The sequence below is a fragment of the Rhineura floridana genome, chromosome 2, assembly GCF_030035675.1.
Source record: "Rhineura floridana isolate rRhiFlo1 chromosome 2, rRhiFlo1.hap2, whole genome shotgun sequence".
Taxonomy (NCBI): Eukaryota; Metazoa; Chordata; class Lepidosauria; order Squamata; family Rhineuridae; genus Rhineura; species Rhineura floridana.
In genome coordinates this window covers 155850334-155873182 of record NC_084481.1, presented here as the reverse complement: position 1 = coordinate 155873182, position 22849 = coordinate 155850334, and the positions used below count along the sequence as shown (strand labels likewise).

The 22849-nt window shown below is 43.0% G+C and overlaps 1 protein-coding gene across 1 annotated transcript in view; it reads right to left on the bottom strand.

Moving 5' to 3' along the window:
- The window catches only part of CREB3L1 (cAMP responsive element binding protein 3 like 1), a 119089-nt gene extending 109657 nt beyond the window's left edge, over positions 1-9432 (bottom strand). Inside the window, exon 1 of the mRNA XM_061610868.1 lies at positions 8814-9432. Within this exon, the coding sequence (XP_061466852.1) occupies positions 8814-8921 (108 nt within the window). The 5' untranslated portion in view covers positions 8922-9432. The remainder of the gene's footprint in view (positions 1-8813) is intronic.
- Between the last annotated feature and the right edge of the window lie 13417 nt (positions 9433-22849).

Here is a 22849-nt window from a genome sequence, read left to right as displayed (position 1 = left end):
TGCACCTCAGTACCAGCTTCACCCAATGTAAACAGCCTGGGGTTGATGGGAGTTGTACTCCAAAACATCTAGAAGGGACTAGACTGGAAAAGGCTGATGTACGGCTTCTATTAGTAATGAGAGTACTGTGCATGGGCCTCCATCCTAGCTCAGTGGGACCTGGCTTAGCAGCCCTAACAGACTGAGACCAGTGCTCCACTCTGTGCACCTGTCTCTAGACCTCTCTCCCACTTCACCACAGCTTCCTAAGAAGAACCCTGCTGGATCAGACCAAAGGCCTATTTAGTCCAGCATTCTGTTGTCACAGTGGCTAATCAGATGCCTATGGGAAGCCCGTAAGCAGAACATTTGCAATAATGCAATAGCCCTCTCCCATTCATGATCCCTGGCACCCAGTATTCAGAGGCATTCTGGCTCTGATCCTGGAGGCAGAAGTACATAGCCTCCTTCAGGAGGAAGGTGGGATATAAATCAAATAAACAAACAATAGCCATCATGATTAGTACTGACTGATAGCCTTATCCTTCAGTTCCTCCCCTCTCAGCTGTTACTCCAATCTCACCGTGGCTATTTTACCACACCCAATACCAGGGACATAAATCATACTGCAGAATACAATCCCCAGATACCTTCTAGATTGCCAGATATTCATAGGGTCGCCATAAGTCGGAATCGACTTGAAGGCAGTATATATATATACACACACAGCATGTAAAATTCCCCTATTCCCAGATCTAGAAAATTAGCAGATAAAAATTGAATGCCTAGTAGTCACACAAGCATTGTCAGAGGTGTTCAGCAACATCAGCAGTAAGCAGGTCACCTAAAGCTGGCGTTGTGGTACCCCAGGTAGCGATGGCATCAAGTTAACAATGTTCTCAGATAATAATAGTGCATTACCATTTACACTGTCCCAAAAGACAAAGCAGATTCATTGTGGGTTTAAAAACCCAGAAACAGACAAATTCAGTGGCTCAGCGATGGCAGTGGCATAAAACAGTGAAAGGACTAGTGACTGTGGGCAAAGAAACAAAATAAAGCTCAAAAAGGTGACTGTGTCTGAAGTAACACTTGAGAGGTGCCATCTTAAGTTGCAACATTAATAAAAACAATGAATGAATAGGGGCATTCTGGCAAGATTAAACAAAGCTGCCAAAATCTACTGTTGACAACAGAAAGGTTAAAGCAGCAAGTACAATAATATGATGAGAAAGTTCACTGCAATCTATAAGTAAACATAACATGGAAGATTAATCTTACTGTGAAGACTCCTTTCATGTTTGAAACTCAGAGCAGGTTCCCAAGGTCAAAATAGGAGGTTGTGTGCCAAGATAGAAGAGAATCTGAGTCTACTAGAATGCACTCAAAGACCTGTTAAAATCAGGCTAATAGAAGAAACAAGTGGGACCTGCAGCAAAAGGTTGCCATGTAAGATTCCAGCCAACCATGCCCTTTCCCACAATACTCCATTTCATCCCCCCCCCATTCTCATCCATTCACACACACATAACAGTCCACTTCAGGTGTTTTCAATACAAGTGAAGTAAACATATGAGGGATAAGGGGGTGTGGGACATCACTATTTCAGTTACCCTAATGGAGTGACTGAATTGTCTACCGGGGGGCCGGGCTGAGCTAGTGCATTCATCCCCATGCCCCCCCATGTGCTTGCTTCAGATGCATTAAGAATTTAGAGGGCTAAAGTCAGTCAGCATTCTGTGCCCACTGAGTATGCTCAGTCCTCATTCAGCTATTTTTGAGATTCATCCTTTTAGGATTTTTTCCCCTAGACATTTTTTTACTTCTGCAAACCTTGGAGTTCCTCCAGTCTGCAATTATTGGGTTATTATTTGGTTTTTTTTAAAGAGTTGAGCTTTTCCTCTAATTATCATGTGAGTCATGTGAGATATGATACATCAGGAATCCCCAACATTTTGCCCAGGGGCACATTTGGAAGTCTAAGAAAATGTTGTGGGCACCAACATTTCACTGATGAAAAATTATTGATGCTCAGAAATGCCCCTCCCCCAAACAGGGAAAACATCTACACCCCTCCAAAAGAACAAAAGCACCATAGCTCAGTGGTAGAACATCTGCCTTCCATGCAGAAGATTCCAGGTTCAATCCCTGACATCTCCAGACAGGACTGGCAGAGAATCCTGTCTGAAATCCTGGAGAGCCGCTGGCAGTCAGTGTAGACAATGCCAATGGATCAATGGTCTGATTCAATGTAAGGCAGCTTCCTATGTTCCTAAATAAAAAGAAACAAAAAAGAGACACCCTCCAAAACGAATCCCCCCCAACCAAACAACAACAAAGCCTCAGTTTTCAAAAGTAAAAAATTAGGAGGGGGCGGGAGCCTGAGGGCACCATGGTGAGTTATAGCTATGATGGACTGCTATTGCAAAGCAACAGACCTCCCATGCAACTGATTGGCCCACTATGAGAAACGTATTTTGTTGATGTTCCCTCCTTTCCCAACCAGGAACACAGACAAAAGAGAAGATCAACCAGTTATGGAGGTCCAACTGTCATGGACAAGAATGCTTGTTCCAAGTCCAGAATTGTCTCCACCAGGAGGCATCAATACAAGTAACACACTGGATCCATATGACCCTTTCTTGGCAGTCCACTTCAAGTTACTCTTGCATTGTTCAGCTATCACAAATCCTGCCATGCTAAAAAACTAGAAAAGAAAGAGACTACAGAGAAGCTGTTCATATCCCCCAACCAGGTGTTTTCTAGCTGGTTTCAAACTGGCTTTTACCCGTCTGGTCCGTTTGGGATCATTTTGCTTCAGCCTCAGTGCTATGTGGTGGATAATCTTAAATGTACATATTTTTAAATATGAAAATGAGCAATGACTACTTTTTTTCCATTCTGTGCAAGAGGCAGCTGGTTTTTGATGGAGGAAAATGGGAGACTGCCAATGGGGAAGAGCTGTAACTCAATGGTAGAGCACACACTTTGCTTGCAAAAGATCCCAAGTTCAATGCACAGCATCTCCAGATAGGGCTTAGAATGTCCCCTCTCTGTAACCTTGGTCAGCCACTCAGCACTGTAGCCAGGGCAGGGCAATGTGTGTATCGCCCCCACCAGAGATGTGCTTTGCCTCGCCAAGGATTTCTTTTTTAATTGTCTTTTTAATTTGTGACATGGCAGACAACAACAGCCTCAATTTAAAGAATGACAGTTTTTTAAGAACAGGAGCAAATTTAAAATAGGACCCTTTGAAAAATCCAGTAAATAAGGCAGGGCTAGTGCACAAGAAAAGCCTCATCTGGAAGATCTCCACCCTCAGATTGCCTCACTCAAGACTTTTCATGACTTTCCAAAATACCCCACCAAGAAATGTGGCTGCCCCACCGAACAAGGAAGGCTGGCTACAAGGTTGCAGCCAGTGCTAATCAGTGTAAACAACACTGAGCTAGATAAACCAATGGTCTGACTCAATACAAGACAGCTTCCTATGTTCCTATAACCAACTCCAAATTATTAGAATTGGCCTCCTTTACTTTAGCAAATCCATTCCTTGCAGCACCTCAGTCATCTCTCACTTGGTTATTTCTTTGATTTTTTTTATCATTATGCGATTTAGTCCACCCACCCCAAAGCTTTAGACAGGAAACAACATTCAATTTCAGTAAAATACATTCATGAAATAGTTACTAAAACATGGACGTAGAGAAGTAACTGTATCATGTCATATAAACATATTGCTCTAGTCAGTCCATTATGCATGTCCCCATCACTATCTGCCTAATATAGACTGTAATCCCTCTAGTCAGGAACTGTGTCATTCCTGTGTTTTATGATGTATCGTGCTATTCCTGATAGTTAAATGTTAAATACTAGTAGTACTATACTATACTATAGTATAGAACTATAATAATTATTATTGTACTGGTGGTAGTGATGATGTTGACTTGAGCTCTGTTTTTAATTCATAATGAAGCAATTAAGTGAATCAATCAGTTAGTCCTTTCAGCCTTACCAACAGGGCAATTCTATAAATATCTACTCCGAGTCCCACTGAGTTCATTGGGGCTTACACCCAGGTAAGTGCGCACAGGCTGCAGCCTAAACATGTCATTTTAGATGGCAATTTTCAATGCTATGTTCTAAAAGGACAACTACATAATAATTAGGCTTTCTTACATAATACCACTCTGTGCCATCCTTAATTAAAATACAGTTTAATTAGATATTCTTGAAGACCCAACATCTACCATAATGAACAGGATTGTGTTTATGTGTAATCAACAGACATGGCCTTTAAATGCACTATATATAAACTGTGTGTGCGTGCACATTCACACACACACACTTAAACACATGCACCATTGGATGGCAAAGGCTAAGAATATGTGTTCGGAAGCCAATTGCATATAAATATTGATCTTTAGGAACTGACTCACTGATGATGAGAGAGAAATAATCATACATTTTCATCAGGCCAGCTTTGTGGTCACCATCAAAAAGGAACTGTAATTTAAATCAACCAGAAAAACAACATAGTGTACATAGCCAGCACAAACTCTTAGAATATTCACAACAAACCAAGTTTCCTCACACAAACTCACATTCCATATAGAGAGCAACACAGAAGGTAGACTGAGGGAGCAGCTGCACAAAATTGTGGGAGGTCCAAAACTGGATTTCCTGTTGTTGTTTTTAATGGTAAATGCAGCTTTGAAGGCTTTGATTTATATTGTCACTATGCGGGGGAGTTAATTCCCCATTTCTACTAGATGCCATTTTCTGAGCTGAAAATGAACTCTCAAAGCTACTATTTGCCCATTGGGTAAATTATAATTTTATACACGCACACACACTTTCAACTCACATTTTTATTTTACATTCTCACAATGCCTTTTAACGTAGATTGCTAATCCAGAATATAATCTCATTTATTTTAATTACTGCTCTATCCTATCAGCATTTTCAAGAAGAAAGAGGAAAATCCATGATTACGTAAACAGATTGCATAATTTGAATGGCATTCTTACAAGTCTCCTTACAACAGATCAGTAATATATGTCCACCATGAATGGATTACAAACAACATTTGCTGGGAACATACAAATATCTATTTTATATGGACTAGTTAAACCAGAAGAGCGGGATAAGGGTAATTTACCTGTAATCCCTGGGGTTGCTGAAGCAGCTGTGTTATTTTTATGAGGCAGCAAACATACGTAGATCTAATATAATGAACTACTAGAAGGGAGGAACCATTTGTTTCAAGTTGCTACTAAAGTAGATACCATAACAGGATACTACAACCTATACACTCAATGCTAAAATATAAAATTGTGGCATCCCTCAATACATAGGAACACAGGAAGTTCCCTTATGTCACACCACACTATTTGTTCACCCAGCCCAGTATTGCCTTCTCTGACTGGCAGCAGTTCTCAATGGTCCCAGATGGAGTTTCCACATTATCTGCTACCTTTTTGTTAACTGAAGATACCAGGTACTGAACCTGAGACCTTTCTGCATGCAATTCATGTGCTCTACCACTGAATGATGGCCCTCCCCAAGGTGGCTCCTAGAATTCCTTGCCTGTAGGATGGGACACCCAGGGCAAGAAAAAAGGTACAGAGGGAGAAAAGATTCCTAAAATAAAGTTTAACATTACAGCCAAGATGGCCCTTGGAACATACAACAAGAAGACAAGATTCACAGAAAGCTTCAAAGGTTTTATATCTTTGATATATTCAGTATTTAATTGCAGCAAAACAGTATATTTTAAGAGCATTTGTGGTGCTTGCTTTATAACCAGGAATGTATTTTATTTTACAAAATTTATATACCACTTGAATGTCAAGACTTCTAAGCGGTTTACAAAAATCATTAAAATTATCAATAGAACACTTAAAAACAAGTAATTAAAAACACATGTAAAACAGCTAAAAGTTTAAAATAGATCAACATCATCAATGTGTCTGGAAAGGCTTGCCTAAACAGAAAAGTTTTAAGCAGGCACCGAAAGAGGCACTCTTTACCAATAATCATGTGTGGTCAAAAATACAGAAGAAGGGGGTGAATGCTCCACCCCCAAACGCAACAGCGTAGTGGCAAATTCAGAAGTGCAGGGTCCCTTCATGTTAGTTCACAGCCACGCCCCTTCCATTTTTTGCTGTTGGCTTGAGAATGAGATCATTGTTAGTACTTTCTTCCACAACAACAGACATCCCTAGGAGCCAATATTTATTTATTTATTTATTTATTTTATTTTATTTATATACCGCCCTAAGCCAAAAAGGCTCTCTGGGCGGTGTACATAAGAGATAAAACAAGCACAATATATAAATACAATAAGTATAACAAAATCAAAGATCAAAACAAACAATAACAAAGAACCAACAACGTCAAAATACAACAATAATGAAAATACTGATAAAATACACTATAAAATACGATTTAAAATACACTTTAAAATGCCTGGGAGTATAAAAACGTTTTCACCTAGCGCCGAAAGGATAGCAGCGTCGGCGCCAGGCGTACCTCATCGGGGATACTATTCCACAGTTCGGGGGCCACTACCGAAAAGGCCCTAGTTCTAGTCACAACCCTCCAGGCTTCTCGATGGGATGGCACCCGGAGGAGGGCCTTAGATGTTGAGCATGAAATAAGCATGAAAGGGGAAAGTGTTAGCTATTGAGAAAGGTCTTCTCAGTAGCTGACTTACCTCTTTTCACTCTGATTAGCTCCGATTAGCAGGAAAGGACAAGGAAGCATGTTAGAAGACTCTTCTCAGTGGCTAACATGCTCCCCTTTCACACTGATTGGCTTGTAAGATCCTGAAGACATAGGGACCCTGCTCCCAAAAAAGTAAGGGGTCTTAAACCCTCTGAGACCCTGGACGACTACACCCCTGCCCAAACGAAACCTCAATCCACACTTCTTTGCATTCATGTAAGGAACTCCATCGATGAGCTCTCTTTAGGAATAGATGGCTGGTGCTAGGTTGGAGATAAGTTGCTAAGAGACAAGACTCCAAAAAAGCTGAGCTGAAAATAGCCAAGTGCAAAGCATTCTCCACCTTTTTCTCTGAATTGTGGAAAGGCAGGCTGTTTATTTGAGAAATAAATAAATAAATAACCCACCCATCCCCCGACCCTTCAGTCAAGAACTGAAGAGGTTTGTATCTTATTTCTCCCCAACCCACAGAAAAGGAAATAAGCTTATAAACACTGTAAATGGTTTCAACAGATATTCATCTTAATTCCCAGCCATTTTTATCTACTCTAGTGGTTCCCAAGCTTTTTACACCCATGGACCACTTGAAAATCCTGAGGGTCTTGGCAGACCACTTTATGATTTTTCTGCCTGTTGTAGCTATTTTAACATGCTGTGACACATGCTGTATGGTTGTAATTGTATTTCTATGGCTTCTTTCATTTCTTATATACCTTAATGAGCTGTATTCCACAGAATTCAAATTGTAATACAATAAAATAAGTTGTGGCCTTTCCTGTAGACTGAGTCCCTAGTGTAGCTTTGCCAGCCCACTAAAAGGGCCTCCATGTTCCTGCGTGAGACACTTTTTTGCAAATGCATAGGACCTCCCTGTGCTTCTGGAGAACTCTTCAGATGGACTCAGCCGCATGTGGTAGTTAGCACACAGACATGAAAATTTCAGCAAGTCACATTTTTTTATTCTAGAAGGATTAACCAGCAATAATGATCACACTTCACTTTGCCACTGCATACATAAGCATACACTGAAGGGGGAAATCCACCAGAGATTACCCAACAGATCTAAGAGCAGCTCAGGTGGGAGTCAGGATTTAGATGGAGGAAATGGCACAGAGGTGAGGTTTAACTCACACAATGCTACGACTCTGATATAAAATTGTAGCTCTCCCCCATCCCTGTTTCTAAAATAATTTTATCTAATTTGAGGCACATGTGCTGAACATATATTCAACTACTCACAACTTTAGGATCACATGGAATCCCTCCATTAAGTGCCTGAACATAGTAGCCTCTACAACAGAAAAAAAAGCAATGTTCCATCATTTGGTAGATGTGTGAATCCATTCTTAGATGACCTATTTGTTGCATGGTGAGGAGACATTTTGCACTCAGATCACAAGGAGTATCCATCAGGATACTATGCATGTTCACCTGTCCAGCCAGGCATGATTATCACTTAAAGGCCACACAGCAGGCATTGCTAAACTGCTGTGCCTCTCCAGATGTTGTTGAGCTCCACCTCTCATCAGGCACAGCCAGCATGGTCAATGGTCAAGGGTGATGGAAGCTGGAATCCAACAACACCTGGAGGGCCACAGGTTCCCTGCCCCTGCCATAAAGCACTAAGTGTGTGAAATAGGCATAGATCAAGGACCCAAGACAGCGTTTTCATTTCACCATAGACTCTGCTTTTCAACTGAGCCCCTTTACTAGTCAGTCATTAAGTGTTGCGAAATCAAGCCATGGGTATGCATTTGTGAATCAGCCCACAGCTTTGAACCTTGCCGGCGGAAGGGCGACTAAATTTTACAGGGTCTGTGGATCTGCATGTAACACGTGTTACTTAAAATATCCTGGCTGAGATTAAAATCCCAAAGAGGTCAATCCGGGGGCATCCTGGGACACAGCTAGTCTCCTTCCGACTTCCCCCCCCACCTCTTTCTGCTCACCTATGAATCTTTCCCCCGTGCCTTGGTCCAAAAGAGACCACCCCCAGTTCCAAAACCTTCGGGGAAGAGAAGCTGCTTTACAAACCTTCTCCCCCCCCTTTTTTTTTTGGTCCGCATCCACAGAAGCCTCAAACGCCGTCGAGCCGCTTCGCTTACCACATTGTTGAGAAAATCCGCTTCGTTTAATTCGCCCAGGTCCAAGAAGCTGGAGGCGCCTCCGGGGAAGAAGCGCTCCGACGGGAAAGGGTCCAGGATACTGTCCATGATAGACGAGACGAGCCGGAGAAGTAGGAGTAGGAGGTGGGGAGCAGGGAACCCGTTTCTTCTCCTCCAGCGCTGCGGGATCCTTCTCAAAGCTGACCAGCCGGTTCACTCCCGAGCAGCCCAGAGCAGCAGATCCCAAGGCGCTGGGCAGAGAAGGGCCATGCCTGCCTCTGCTCCCGAAGGAAGCCTGTAATCCATGGAGAGGAAGTGGGGGCTGGCGGAGATCGTTTTCCCCCGGGGAGGAGGGAGGGAAATGACAACGGAGGGCTCCAAGGGGTGGGTTGATGGGGCCACTCCGGTGGGGGAAAACGGAGGAGGGTGTGCAGAATCTGGGCTGCCAGGGAGAGGGGTACGCCCGGAGGGAGCGGGCCAGGGCTGAGGCAGCCTCCTGTGGCGACAGAAGGAGGGGCGCCGTCGTCCCCACCGGGATCTCTGCCCAGCTGTCAGGTCACACTCCGCAGACCATGCCCAGGCACAGCCGCCTGCCCAGACTCGATGACACGCCCCCTTCGCCCTCATGAATATTTAAGACACAGAGGCTACATTCCTCCGCCTCTGATGCAACCCAGAGCCACGCCTGCGGCCTACATTGCCCAATAGGAGCTCGGAAGAGCTTATACGGGGTGGAGCGGAGAGTCGCCGCTCAGAGCGAGCCAGGCCCGCGTCATGTGTTATCGTAAGTAGGGTAGGGAAGGAGCAGTCGCTTCTCGGTCGCGTGCGTGTGGTTGGGAAGCAACAGGCGTCTGGGAAGCGAAGCAGCCTCGTTTGAAATGCAGGAGCTATTATAATGACAGCAGTGGCGGATGCAGGCTGATCCTGCGTTAGTGGCTCTCCTCCCTCCGGGGAATATCTGCTTCTAGTGCTCTTCGTAGCCGAATTGGCTTTTCCCCTCATTGAGAGTGTGGGCAGCTGAGTCAGACCATTTGTCTATATCCCTACTCTGAGCGTCAGTGGCTTTCAGCGATGTTGCCTGAAATTGCAGGTGCTGGGATTGAGCTGGGGACTTTCTGCGTGCAGACCATGCGCGCTGCCTATTCTGCACTAAGCCATGCACAGTGTCTCTGCATTTTTTAAAAAAAAACTTAAAAAAACCATTTGCTGTCTGCGGATTATTAACAAGACACTGTTAATAATCGCGGCAACAAGACATTATTAACTGACTCTAATATTAGTTTAGTGATGTGTATGATATATATTCTGTCCAGAGTTATATTCTAGGGGATGGATGCCATCGCATCTCCTATAAAAACACAATCGTATCTGAAGAGGCCCAGCCACAGTGCACCTGTGGCTGCACAGCGTGATAACTGTTTTGTGGAATTCTCCCCAGCTTTGCTAAATCAAGGAAATTACTGCTTGAGCTTCCCCACCTGCAGCTGAGCAGAAGTTTGAGGCAGGCACCTGCCAGCTCTTCCTGTTGTCCTCACCCAGAGGGCAGGCACTGACAGTTTCTTCCCTAGGGAATTATGGCCCTGAAAATGGCTGTAGATTGTTCCACTGAGACATGTCTTTTTATAAGGCTGTTCCTGTGGGCCAGTTTCATGTTTATCAAGTTATAACTACTGTTGCTATTAAGTACTAAACCTGATTGTGTGAAGCAGTGATCACAGATGATTGTCATTGGTTTCATCACAGACAGTATAATGCATGCTCCGGATCTCTTCTAAGAGATAAATCTTCCATCTTTGCGAGGACATTCAGCATATTGGTTAACGCAGAAAGAAGAGACTCTTGTATTGAATTATACCAACTCCAGAGGTGTAACATCCCCCATCGGTTTCCTCATATCTCAGAGAAAATTGAATTCACAAAACTGAATTTGCAAAATATTCCAGACTGTTAAAAAAGACGACTCTCAGAGTCTTAAATAATGAGAATGTATTTTTGATAGCCAGTTTTAATACTGCTGTGTGCAAACAGCTTCTTGAAATTCAATATGTTTATGGGCAGAGAAGGGGGGAGTGACTGAATTTCTCCAGGTCGAGGAGGAATTCTCCCAACAGTTGTGTGTGTGTGTGGGGGGGGGGGTGGACTCATCAACAGCAGAAACACCTTTTTTTTTTCCTGAAAGGAGTGTGTGTGTGGCAGCCTCTGCAAGTGGCAACAGCAGTAACTGCATTCCATAATACCCCAGATCTAGCATCATTCTAGGGGGAGAAATAGCAGCTGCCACAAAAAATGGAGAATATTCAGAGAAAATTCTACAAAGTGGCCTTTTTCTGTGGAGGGGGTTGAGATAAAGAAATATTTGAGAGGTTTTCTCAGAAAAATGCCCCCTGAGAAATGTAGGTATGGTAATCAAGTAGCAAAAGTTACTTTGCACACCTAGTCTTCTCCCTGGTGTCACTGAAGAAGACCCTGTTGTATCCTCAGTGGGGAAACATATGAATGTAGGAAGTCCACATTTTTGCAAGTTCAGTGGAAAGCAAGCAAGGAAATCTGGCTACTGATCACCCTTACACTGCCAGTCACTTTGTCAATGCAGGTGGGCCTATTTCCTGCACCCCATCTAATCGCCCTGTAATTAAAGATTCAAGTGCCATTTTAGAGTTTCAGGAAGATTACAGGGCTTCATATAAATGAGATTACAGACCCTTGGCCAATCTCATCCACTTTTGCTAGACATCTAGAGAAACCTCTTAGAATAATCTTTTGAAAGAAGCTCAGCTACCTGTGACACAGTAAAGTGCTGTTAGGGCTTTCCCTTCAGCACATTGCAAAGGAGGCAAACAGTGTATAGACTGTAATCTTGTGCCCTTTTAATGGATGATGAAGGCTAAGGAAGTGGGGAAAGTTAGTAGCTCAGTGATGGAGCATCAGCTTTAAATACAGAAGGTTCCTAGTTTGAATCCCAGCATCTTCAGACAGGGCTAAGAAAGAAACCTGTCTGAAATCCCATAGAGCCATTGCCAGTCCTTGGGCCACATGAAGGGAACCTTTTCAGTCCAAGGGCCACATTCCCTCATAGAACAAGCTTCTGGAAGCCACATGCCAGGAGTGGTTGGGGCCAGACCAGAGACAAAAGTGGGTGGAGCAACAGATTATTATTTATATTTATTAATCGCTTTTCTCACTGAAATGATCCAAAGTGACTTGCATTAAAACCGGTTAAATAGTCAATAAAACCTACCAAAATGTGACTTACCCTTATATCAGTTGTTCCCAATCTTTGAGTACAGACCACCTTTGTAAGCTCAAAATTTTTGTGACACCCCCCCCCATTGTAATTTTAGTCTCTGTTAATTTAAAAAATGGTGTGTGGCAAAATCACATCTGCAAATATCCCTTTCCATAAAAAGCTCCCTGCAGACAGGAAGGTGTTGCTTTCTTTTCTTAATGCAAAGGTCCAATCAAATTGGGATCCCCCCCACAGTCTAAAGATGTACAGTCCTGTCTCCCAGCACCAGTGGTTTACAGTGTTGGGCTAAGATCCAGGTTCAACTCCCCACGCAGCCATGAAGCCCACTGGGTGACCTTGGACCTGACACAGTGTCTCAGCCTGACCTATCTCACAGGGTTGGTGTAAGGATAAAATGGAAAGGGGTGGAACCATGTGCACCACCTTGAGCAACTTGGACGAAAGGTGGAATATAAATGCAATAATAATTAAATAAATACATTTCAGCTGCAGTGTGTGGACTTCAGCCAACCTGCTGAGCTGCTGCTTCTTCCTCTACTTCTGATTATTATTATTATTATTATTATTATTATTATTATTAAAGAAGCAGCAAAGTGGTGGGGATGCTAGATTGTGAACACAAAAGGATGAATAGACTGAGGAGGGAGGTTAGTGCTTCCACCTCTGTACCTGACTATCTTCCCTCTTTATGACTTCCTAGCACTTTTGATTTTCAGTCTTGCCTTTTTCCGAGTCATCCTACATTCGCTGAGCCTCCTTCTTTAGTCTTTCTTATTTTTTCTACTGTGATTTTGTTCTTATGTTCAATTCTGAAGTGGTAGAAATGCAGTGAACTCCTTCAGATGATGCATGGCAAAATCACGTCTCCAAATGTCCCTTTCCATAAAAAATTTCTTGCAGACAGAAACCCAAAATCATTAAAGATTTGTGATGTGCTAGAAATGCAGTGAACTCCTTCAGATGATGCAGGGCAAAATCACGTCTCCAAATGTCCCTTTCCATAAAAAATTTCTTGCAGACAGAAACCCAAAATCATTAAAGATTTGTGATGTGCTAATCTTCTACTTGCAGGGAGGTGTTGCTTTATTTTTTAATGCAAGGGTCCAATGAAATTGGTATCCCCCTCCCCACCCTCAAACATAGTCTGAAGATGTATAGTCCTGTCTCCCAACACCAGTGGGTTACAATGTTGAAGCCCACTGGGTGATCTTGGACCAGACACAGTCTCTCAGCCTGATCTATCTCTGCAATAATAAATTAATACACTTCTGCTGCAGTGCCAAGACGCCAGCCTCAGTCAACCTGCTGAGCTTTTTTTTTTTTAATCGTAATCAAGAAGCAGCATTGTGGTGGTGATGGGGATGCTAGATTGTGCACTACAGACAACAGGGTGGATAGATTAAGGAGGGGGGTTAGTGCTTTTAGGCCTTGCAATGATCATCAGAACTGATGGCTTGGTTAGTGTGCACTTGGGGAATGAGAGTGGAGCAGAAGACAGATCAGTGCACGCACACACAAAAACACACATTTCCCTCCTGCAAGCACCTGAAGGTGTGCATGCATTTGGGCCCATGGAAGGGGGGAAGCCCTCAATGCTGCAGCATTTGGAGAGAGAGATGGGGGGCAGAGTGTAGGTGAAAGAAAGGGGAGACACTGGCACACACACTTAGCCTCGGATATGGGGGGCGAGCAAGTCCTGAGCTTCCTCACTGCTCCTTGGCTCTGCTCAGGCTGAAGGCAAGATCTGGGTGGCCTCGCAAATAAGAATAGTTTTTAAAAGGAGGTGACAGCTAAGCAGGAGCCAAGAAAGACAGGCCAGGCTCGCTGCCAGGAAGGAAAGGGGAAAGCAGGCTTTCCTTGCAGCCTTGCTTCTTTTTGCTTCACGAAAAGCCATCTCCTCTCATTCTGAGTAAGGGCGTCATCAGCAGCAGTAGTGCGAGGAGACGGGAGTCAGCAATAGTAATCCCCTCTTTTTCCTGGTAGTTCCACCATCGGCCTCCTTCGGCATCTGCCATGTGTTTTCTAGGCAGACGCTTGCCTTAGCACGCTTGAAAGATGCTGTGCCACTTCAGCAAAAGTCCTCCCCTTTTGTTTGGAGCAAGGGGAGGTATCATCTGCAGCAGCAGTGGGAAGCAGACAGCATCTAAGGAGTGAATACAGTTTTTTTAAAAATTAATAAATAATTCATTTCTTTACTGTTTGTGGCCCTCCCTGGATTACTTCGCAGCCCCTCTGGGGGGTCACAGCCACAGGTTGGGAACCACTGCTTTATATGGTAGGCTACATTCCAGCCATACAAAACTCATTAGTTTCTGCACAATACTCACATCTCTCCATCCTCCATCAAAGTACACAAGAGACATCATCACAGTTCAAGGACACATTCTAGCCAGGCAAAAGTGCTCGAGGATGTGGAGCAGGGATGGGGGGGGGAGAGATAGGGTCTAAGGAGGCCATATGGTCTAGGGAGAGTCCTGAGGGCCAGATAGAAAGACATGGAGGGCCACTTTCAGCTCCCTGGGTCTGAGGTTCCCCATTCCTGCAGCAGGCAGTACTGAGCTAGATGGACCAATAATCTGGTATTTGGCATAAGGCAGCTTCCTGTGTTACTGCTCCTAAGCTCTAGTAGTAATAATTTAAGCTAGTGCCCACACAAGGATAAATGAACATATTTAGAATCTATTGGCAGGTTAGGGTGAACATCTACACTTCTTTTCCCCCAAGCCATTTTGATAAGCTTGTTTCTCTAATACATGAACACAACTTCTAATGCCCCTAGTCCTCAAGGTGGAGTATCACAGTGGTTATTTGTCAATACAGTTCTCATGAGTACAGCTTCATTACTCCCAAAGATGTATTCATAATATGTAGTACTTACAACTCTTTCCGTCTTCAGATTGGCTTGCTGTGCTGTCCTTTCCTGTGTGTCCTGTAAAAAGGTAGGCTTCTTTGAAGACCCACACATTCTATTGCTGCTGTTAACACCTGTTTACCTTCTCTGAATCCCTCAGCACAAATATCCATAATGACTTCAGTAATATCCCAGTATTCTCAAATATTGAACTGAACTGTGTCAAGACATTATATATTACTGTATTTTATAAAGGGACTATTACAAATCACTGGTAAGAGGCAAAAGAAAGTGCCTGGCAAAGGGCAACACGGGACAAGTTAAGCAGGTATCAATGGAATCACTGGCATTTACTAATGAATACCTACATCCAGTACCACAGCCACACAACTGATATGAATCTTAACTGCCTATTCAAATGAAGAATTTTATCCTAACCATCTAAACATGGATTGAGCCATTTAACTTCATTGGTTCTGAGACTCATTATAAATTCATTTTCAAATGGAAGAATCAGACATTTAACATTTGTCTCTGTTACACAAGTCTTGGGGAAAGTGCAGTTGGCTAGAGTCTGGGAGACTCAGGCTCCAATCAAAACTCAGCCATGAAGTTCCCTGGATGATCTTGAACCAGCCACTAACTGTCAGCCTACCCTAACTCACAGAGTTATTTTCTGGGAGAGGAGAGTGCCATATGCTTCAAGCTCCTTGCAGGCAAGGTGGGATATAAAGAAAGTAGTACAGTCCTGTAGAAGTCCATTGGAATAGCCAGTTGAAATGTTTTATATTTGTAGATCTATAGAGGAAAAGTATTTCCTGATAAATATGGGCTAAGCCATCAATAGTAGGGGTGAGTAGAATGCTATAGGGCAGGGGTTCCCAAACTGTGGTCCACAAGCTCCATTCAGGTAGTCTGTGAAATGTCTGCACTAAATATTCATACAGATTTTTAATTGTGTTTTTATTGCTTCTTTTATTTCTCATATTGTATTTCAGTTTGAATTCTTTGGAATGTAAATAGTAATAGAGTAGAACACAATATAAGAAATAAAAGGAGCAATAAAAATACAATTCAACATCATACAGCATCTAGCACAGTACATTAAAATTGCTACAACAAACAGAAAAATCATGAAGTGATCCATCAATAATTTCCAAGTGGCCCGTGGGGGAAAAGGTTTGGGAACTACTGCTTATAGGGCAGGGATGAGGAACCTGTGGCTGGCCAGATGTGGTTGGACTCCCAACTTCCATCAGCCCCAGCCAGCATGGCCAATGGTCAGAGATCATGGGAGTTGTAGCCCATCCACATCCGGAGGGCACCAAGTTCCCCATCCCTGCTGTATAAGACAAAGAAGAGAGATACACATTGCAAACAGATTATTTTCTGTATTCTGTATAAAACCAATTTTTATAAAAGGCAACTGTGGAGCCAATTTGTCTGCAGGAATATTTCAGGATTGTCTAGTCAGATCCAGCTGGAATTGGGAGAGGTGTGCAGAGGCCAGAGAAAGAACTGAGTGGAGGGAACCCTATTTACCATAATTTGCCTCCACTGGAAAACTCACTAAGCCTGCTGTAGCCTGGTGTGTGTGTGAAGTGCAGGTGATTGCTGAATGGAACACAGCTGAGAGCAGCCAAGGAAGGTCTATCAGACCTTGGTGCCTACCCATAAAAGCAAGTCCTGCCATGGGTGGTGGGCCACCAATAGGGAAACACCAAAAGTATAATCCCTTCCGGTCATCCCTTGGAGGTACCACCCTATTTGATTTCTGACTATCATGGTGAGGTTGTAGAGTGAATGGAAAATATTAGTTACAACTCTGTATGTAGATACACCCTTGAAGTCAGCAGGTTCAGTGAACTCTCTTTGCTGTGAGATTTTGGGGTAACCCGCAAGATTTGGTCACATCTGCATAGGTCATAAAGAAAGGTAGATGTGTATCCAGACCTCATCCTTTACTAGTCTTGTCTCTATCCAGACAAACACAGGTGCAGGATTGGAGTAGTAGATCATGAGGGTTGTATAGCACAAGTTGGCAGCTGCCAACTGCCCTGCAGTGGTGCACAAATGCCAAATTGACAGGCTAGATCCTGCCATTGGGACTAAAACTAAGGAGTACAGTGCAGTCTAAGGAAAATCTAGCACCTTTGACTATTGGATTATAGAATCAGCTATCATGCAATCCGTTTTGTTTTGACTATTTACTAAATGTGAACAAGGGCAGATGGAGAATATTTGCAGCCGATCCATCTTCTGGAGAAAGTTCTAAGGATCTGAAGATGTCTGAACACCCCTCACCTCTCCCACCCACCCTGCCATACCACACACAGGAAGTCTGCATGCTTTTTTATTATCTTCCAAATGTAAGTTAAAAAACAAACTCCTTCCCTTAGTTGGAGCCGGATTCAACTGCTTTCCATTTCCTGCTTCCTTGTTCGGTCTGTCTCTTCGCCAGGTATAGAAAACACCTGTTACATACCACAGGAAGCAGCAAGAGAGCAAAAAGAGCAGGGACATAGCAAGCGTCACAAGAAAGCTTATGCCATAATAAATTTGTTAGTGTTTAAGGTGGCCCAAGCCTTTGTTTGACTTTGGTTGTTGTTGCTATCGCTTGTAGAGGGACTGTAACTGTTAGGGAGTTCACTTTTCCTCTTTCTTTCTTTGCAATGAAAGAATAATTATCTCACTGTACATCTGTGTTTGTGCATTTTTTTTGCCTGAGCTAACAATCATATTATGGTTCAAGTGCAGAGAACATTATATATAGACAGTGTGTTTGCAGCAGAAGCATGCACGTGCAAGGGAGGACATGTAAATCATTTTTATTTCTTTTTTGCTTAGATCTCTAGCATAGCTTGAGGGAATAGAAGGATTTGGAAAGAAAAATATTAATTACAACTCTGTCTGTAGATACATTCCATGAACACTGTGGCTTGATGAGCAACCTCAGGCTATGCCAGAAACAAAAGAAATCGCAAGCAGGGGTTTATGTAAAGTTTATATCTGCTTTGGTCTCTGATATCACTCCAGATCAGAACATCAGAGACTGTCAGAGCAATCTTATCCACCAATTATGCTGGATGGGGGCAGATTCACCACTCTACCTGGAGAAACAGCCATTGTGTTTTATACACATGCTCAGCCCATGATGGGAAGAGGAAAACACACAACCAGAACATACAAAAATTATGGATTATAGGAAGATGTCAGATATACTACCAACATTCCTAGAAACTGTCAGTGCCCACCAATCAGCTACTGTGCTGGCAACAACATCCATATGCTGCCCACACATGGAGGGAGCCAATGAACTCGCGTCAACAGGGACACACCCTCAGCACACACCCCTGCAATCTGTGCACATGCAACATGCAAAATGATGCCACAGCATTCCCAGTCCACCAGCCTTTGTGGTTCAGCCAGTAACTATCTCAGTACAGCCAGGCATACCTACAGGGTTTTAAACTCCCTTATGTGGCTCACAAGCACAGTTTTGGAGCACAACACACAAAGGGAAAGAAGGAAAGCCCACAGGCCATAGCACTCACACAGTTCCCTGAGCTGGATGCCTGCAGACAGTGCACACAGCCCTCCTGGGACAAGGGTTCAAGTCCTACTCATAGAAGGAAACACTCATTTGACAAGCAGGCAAAGGGGGAGGGTTCAGGACAAGCAACAAGGGGAGCAATTACACTGACAGCAGCAGCATCCAGTGGCTCACAGGAGGTTGGGACAAAGGGAATACGTCCCTAATTATGTTTTGCATGCCTGGCAAGATGATGATGATGATATTGTCAGCGGCAAGAAAGAAGGCTTGAATCTACAGTGCAAACTCCAGGAAGCAGCTCCCTAACTAACCACACAGCCACAGTAGCAGACAAGAAACAAACACATTGATACGCCTTATTTCTTCCTCTCCACCCCCAGCCACAAGGCCCAACTGTTACCAAAAGACTCAGCCTCACTGCCATTTGGGGTCTCTCCCTCACCACCAGGAAATTGATCATACACCAAAACAAGATATGATGATAATCATGGGGGAGTGGGATGCAAAAGTAGGGAACAGAGAACAACTAGGAATTGTGGGGAAATGGGGCTTAGGAGACAGAAATGAAGCAGGAGGAAGACTTATTGAATTCTATGAAGCCAAGATTTGTTTTTTGCCAACACATTTTTTGAGCAACCAAAAAGACGGCTGTACACGTGGACATCACCAGATGGTCAAGATAGGAATCAAATTGATTATATAATTGGAAACAGAAGATGGAGAAGTTCCATACTTTCTACAAAAACAAAAACAAGACCAGGAGCAGACTGCGGTACAGATCATGAACTGATCATATTGAAAATCAGAGTAAAGCTAAAGAAGAACAACAAAGCAATCATAATGCCAAAATACAATTTAAATAACATCCCAGAAGAATATAAAGATCAAATAAGGAACAGATTTGAGGCTTTAAACTTAGTTGACAGAGAACCAGAAGAACCATGGACTGAAGTCAGGGACATTATCAGGGAATAATGCAAAAAGACAATACCTCTAGTTAAAAAGAGAGAAAGACCTCAATGGATGACTGAAGAAACTCTTAAAATGGTTAAAGAGAAAAGGAAAGCAAAAGCAAAAGGAGATAGAAACACGGTCAGAACCCTAAATGCAACTATACAACGATTAGTATATAGGGACAAAGAAAACTATTACAATAATTATTGTATAGAAATAGAAAAGGACAACAAAATGGGAAGAACAAGAGCCCTATTCCAAAAGATTAGAGAAATGAAAGGGAAATTTAAACCAAGAGTAGGGATGTTGAATAATCAAAAGGGGAACACACTGACTGACCGAGATGAAATAAAAGGAAGATGGAAGCAATACACTGAACTCTATAAAAGAGATGCAAGGATGACAGATTCATTCATGGAGGAACCATATGATGAAGAACCAGAAATTTTAGAATGTAAGGTGAAAGCTGCTCTTAAAATTCTTGGAAGAAACAAATCACCAGGAACAGCTGGCATACCAATAGAGTTGCTACAAGCTACTGAGACTGAATCTGTCCAAATATTAACAAAAATCTGTCAAGAAATATGGAAAACTAAACAATGGCCCACAGACTGGAAGCGTTCAATATATATCCCAATTCCAAAGAAAGGGGATCCCAGACAATGCAGTAATTATCGAACTATTGCCTTAATATCCCATGCAAGTAAAGTAATGCTCAAGATTCTACAACAAAGGCTCTTACCATATATGGAGCGAGAAATGCCAGACGTCCAAGACGGATTTAGGAAGGGAAGAGGCACCAGAGATCATATCGCAAACATACGTTGGATAATGGAACGGACCAAGGAATTTCAGAAGAAAATCACCCTGTGCTTTATAGACTACAGCAAATCCTTTGATTGTGTAGATCATGAAAAGCTATGGAATGCTTTAAGACAAATGGGGGTGCCACAGCATCTGATTGTCCTGATGCGCAGCCTATACTCTGGACAAGAGGCTACTGTAAGGACAGAATATGGAGAAACCGATTGGTTCCCCATCGGAAAGGGTGTGAGACAGGGGTGTATTTTATCACCCTATTTGTTTAATCTGTATGCAGAACATATCATACAGAAAGCGGGATTGGACCAAGATGAAGGAGGTGTGAAAATTGGAGGGAGAAAAATCAATAATTTAAGATATGCAGACGATACCATACTCTTAGCAGAAACCAGTAATGATTTGAAATAAATGCTGATGAAAGTTAAAGAGGAAAGCACAAAAGCAGGACTACAGCTGAATGTCAAAAAGACTAAAGTAATTACAACAGAAGATTTAAAGTTGACAATGAGGACATTGAACTTGTCAAGGATTATCAATACCTCGGCACAGTCATTAACCAAAATGGAGACAATAGTCAAGAAATCAGAAGAAGGCTAGGACTGGGGAGGGCAGCTGTGAGAGAACTAGAAAAGGCCCTCAAATGCAATGCTGTATCACTGAACACCAAAGTCAGGATCATTCAGACCATGGTATTCCCGATTTCTATGTATGGATGTGAAAGTTGGACAGTGAAAAAGGTGGATAAGAGAAAAATCAACTCATTTGAAATGTGGTGCTGGAGGTGAGCTTTGTGCATACCATGGACTGCGAAAAAGACAAATAATTGGGTGTTAGAACAAATTAAACCAGAACTGTCACTAGAAGCTAAAATGATGAAACTGAGCTTGTCCTACTTTGGACACATCATGAGAAGACATGATTCACTAGAAAAGACAATAATGCTGGGAAAATAGCAGGGAGTAGAAAAAGAGGAAGGCCAAACAAGAGATGGATTGATTCCATAAAGGAAGCCACAGACCTGAACTTACAAGATCTGAACAGGGTGGTTCATGACAGATGCTGTTGGAGGTCACTGATTCATAGGGTTGCCATACGTCGTAATTGACTTGAAGGCACATAACGACAACCCTCACCACCTTGACTCCAAAATCTCCATCTCATCTGGAAGGCAGACTAAGCTGCGACTTAGGCAGCCAGGACAAGCCCTTTAGCAGCCAGACTCAAATATAGGATTGCACCCTAAAATGAAAGAGATCTGAAAGTTATTGTTATTATTTTAAAATACCAAACTCAGCATATTTAAGGTTAATACTTACAATATGCTACATATTTGCTGTGGGTCATGGGTTGCCTTTCACAGCTATGTTTTCAACACTACTCTCCCTTCCCCCGAAGTCCATGCAAAAGATTACAATCTTCACAGACTAATCCTATGTGTCCTGACTAACCCCCTCCGTATCAGACTTGGGATCACTGACGTGTTCTTCTCTGTTACCTTTAATGCAGAACTTAACATGCAAGCGATACATAGATCAGACTTCAAACAGCACAGGCCTATAGATCTGTACAAGGCATTTCTACGCATGACTACTCAAGCAAAGACAATGTCACAACAATTTGACACACACCCTGTGACCCCTTAAGTAGGATTAGGACCGGCACACTACTTGCATGGGAAACGTCTCTTAGATCGGGACTAGGCTGGCAAATGGGAACTCCTACGAATGGCTGGGAAATCAGGCTCAGTCTGTTCTCACCTGTGCAAGCAGCAGCACATCCTTGGCGATGAGGGGGCAGAGACACCTCAGCCAGTTCATCCCCAGACTCCAGCTGCCTCTGATGCAGGGGGCAGAGGGGGAGGTGGCTTGAGAAGCTGAGAACTGCCCAGAGGCAGTGTGATGAAAGGCCATTGCAGGAAGAAAGGGGCCTAGTGTTGTGGAGATGTTAGATAGGAGCACTCAGGAGTAAAGATGGATGCCCCTGAAGGCTATAATTCTAAACACACTTACTAAGCCCCATAGAACTCAACAGGACTTACTTCTGAGTAGATATGGTTTGGATTGTGCTGTTGATAAAGCTTGACTAGGGATCCTCTGAAAAGATATCAGTATCCAAACAAGGTTGGCAACACCGTGCCTTCAGTGCCCTGCCCGTACCTTTCAACATGGCTGCTCAAAACTTCTTTACAGATTTGACCCTTCACTTCCAAAAGGTCTGATAAATGAATAAGAGTAAGAAGATTCTCTACCCTTTTCTGTTTACATTGTGGGCTGCTATAAACTCACTTTTACAGCCAATCCAATTTCAGTAATAATTGACAGAGAGAAAACACACATACTTTGATCTACCTTCACAGACAGCAGTTTGGGAACAACAACAGTTGCAGCCACACTTCCCAGTATGTGAATTCTCTTTTGCCACTATTGGGCAAGAAACAAACCATCATGCAACCAACAAGGTGCATCATTAGTGGGTTTAAGGGGGTTGAGCTGAGTGCATGGAACCACTGTTGTTGCTTCTGTGGATGTAAGGGAGTGAGGTTAAAGGTAAATGGAATGCAAACAGAAAAATAAAAATAAGACAGTGATGATTTCCTAAATGCAATACCA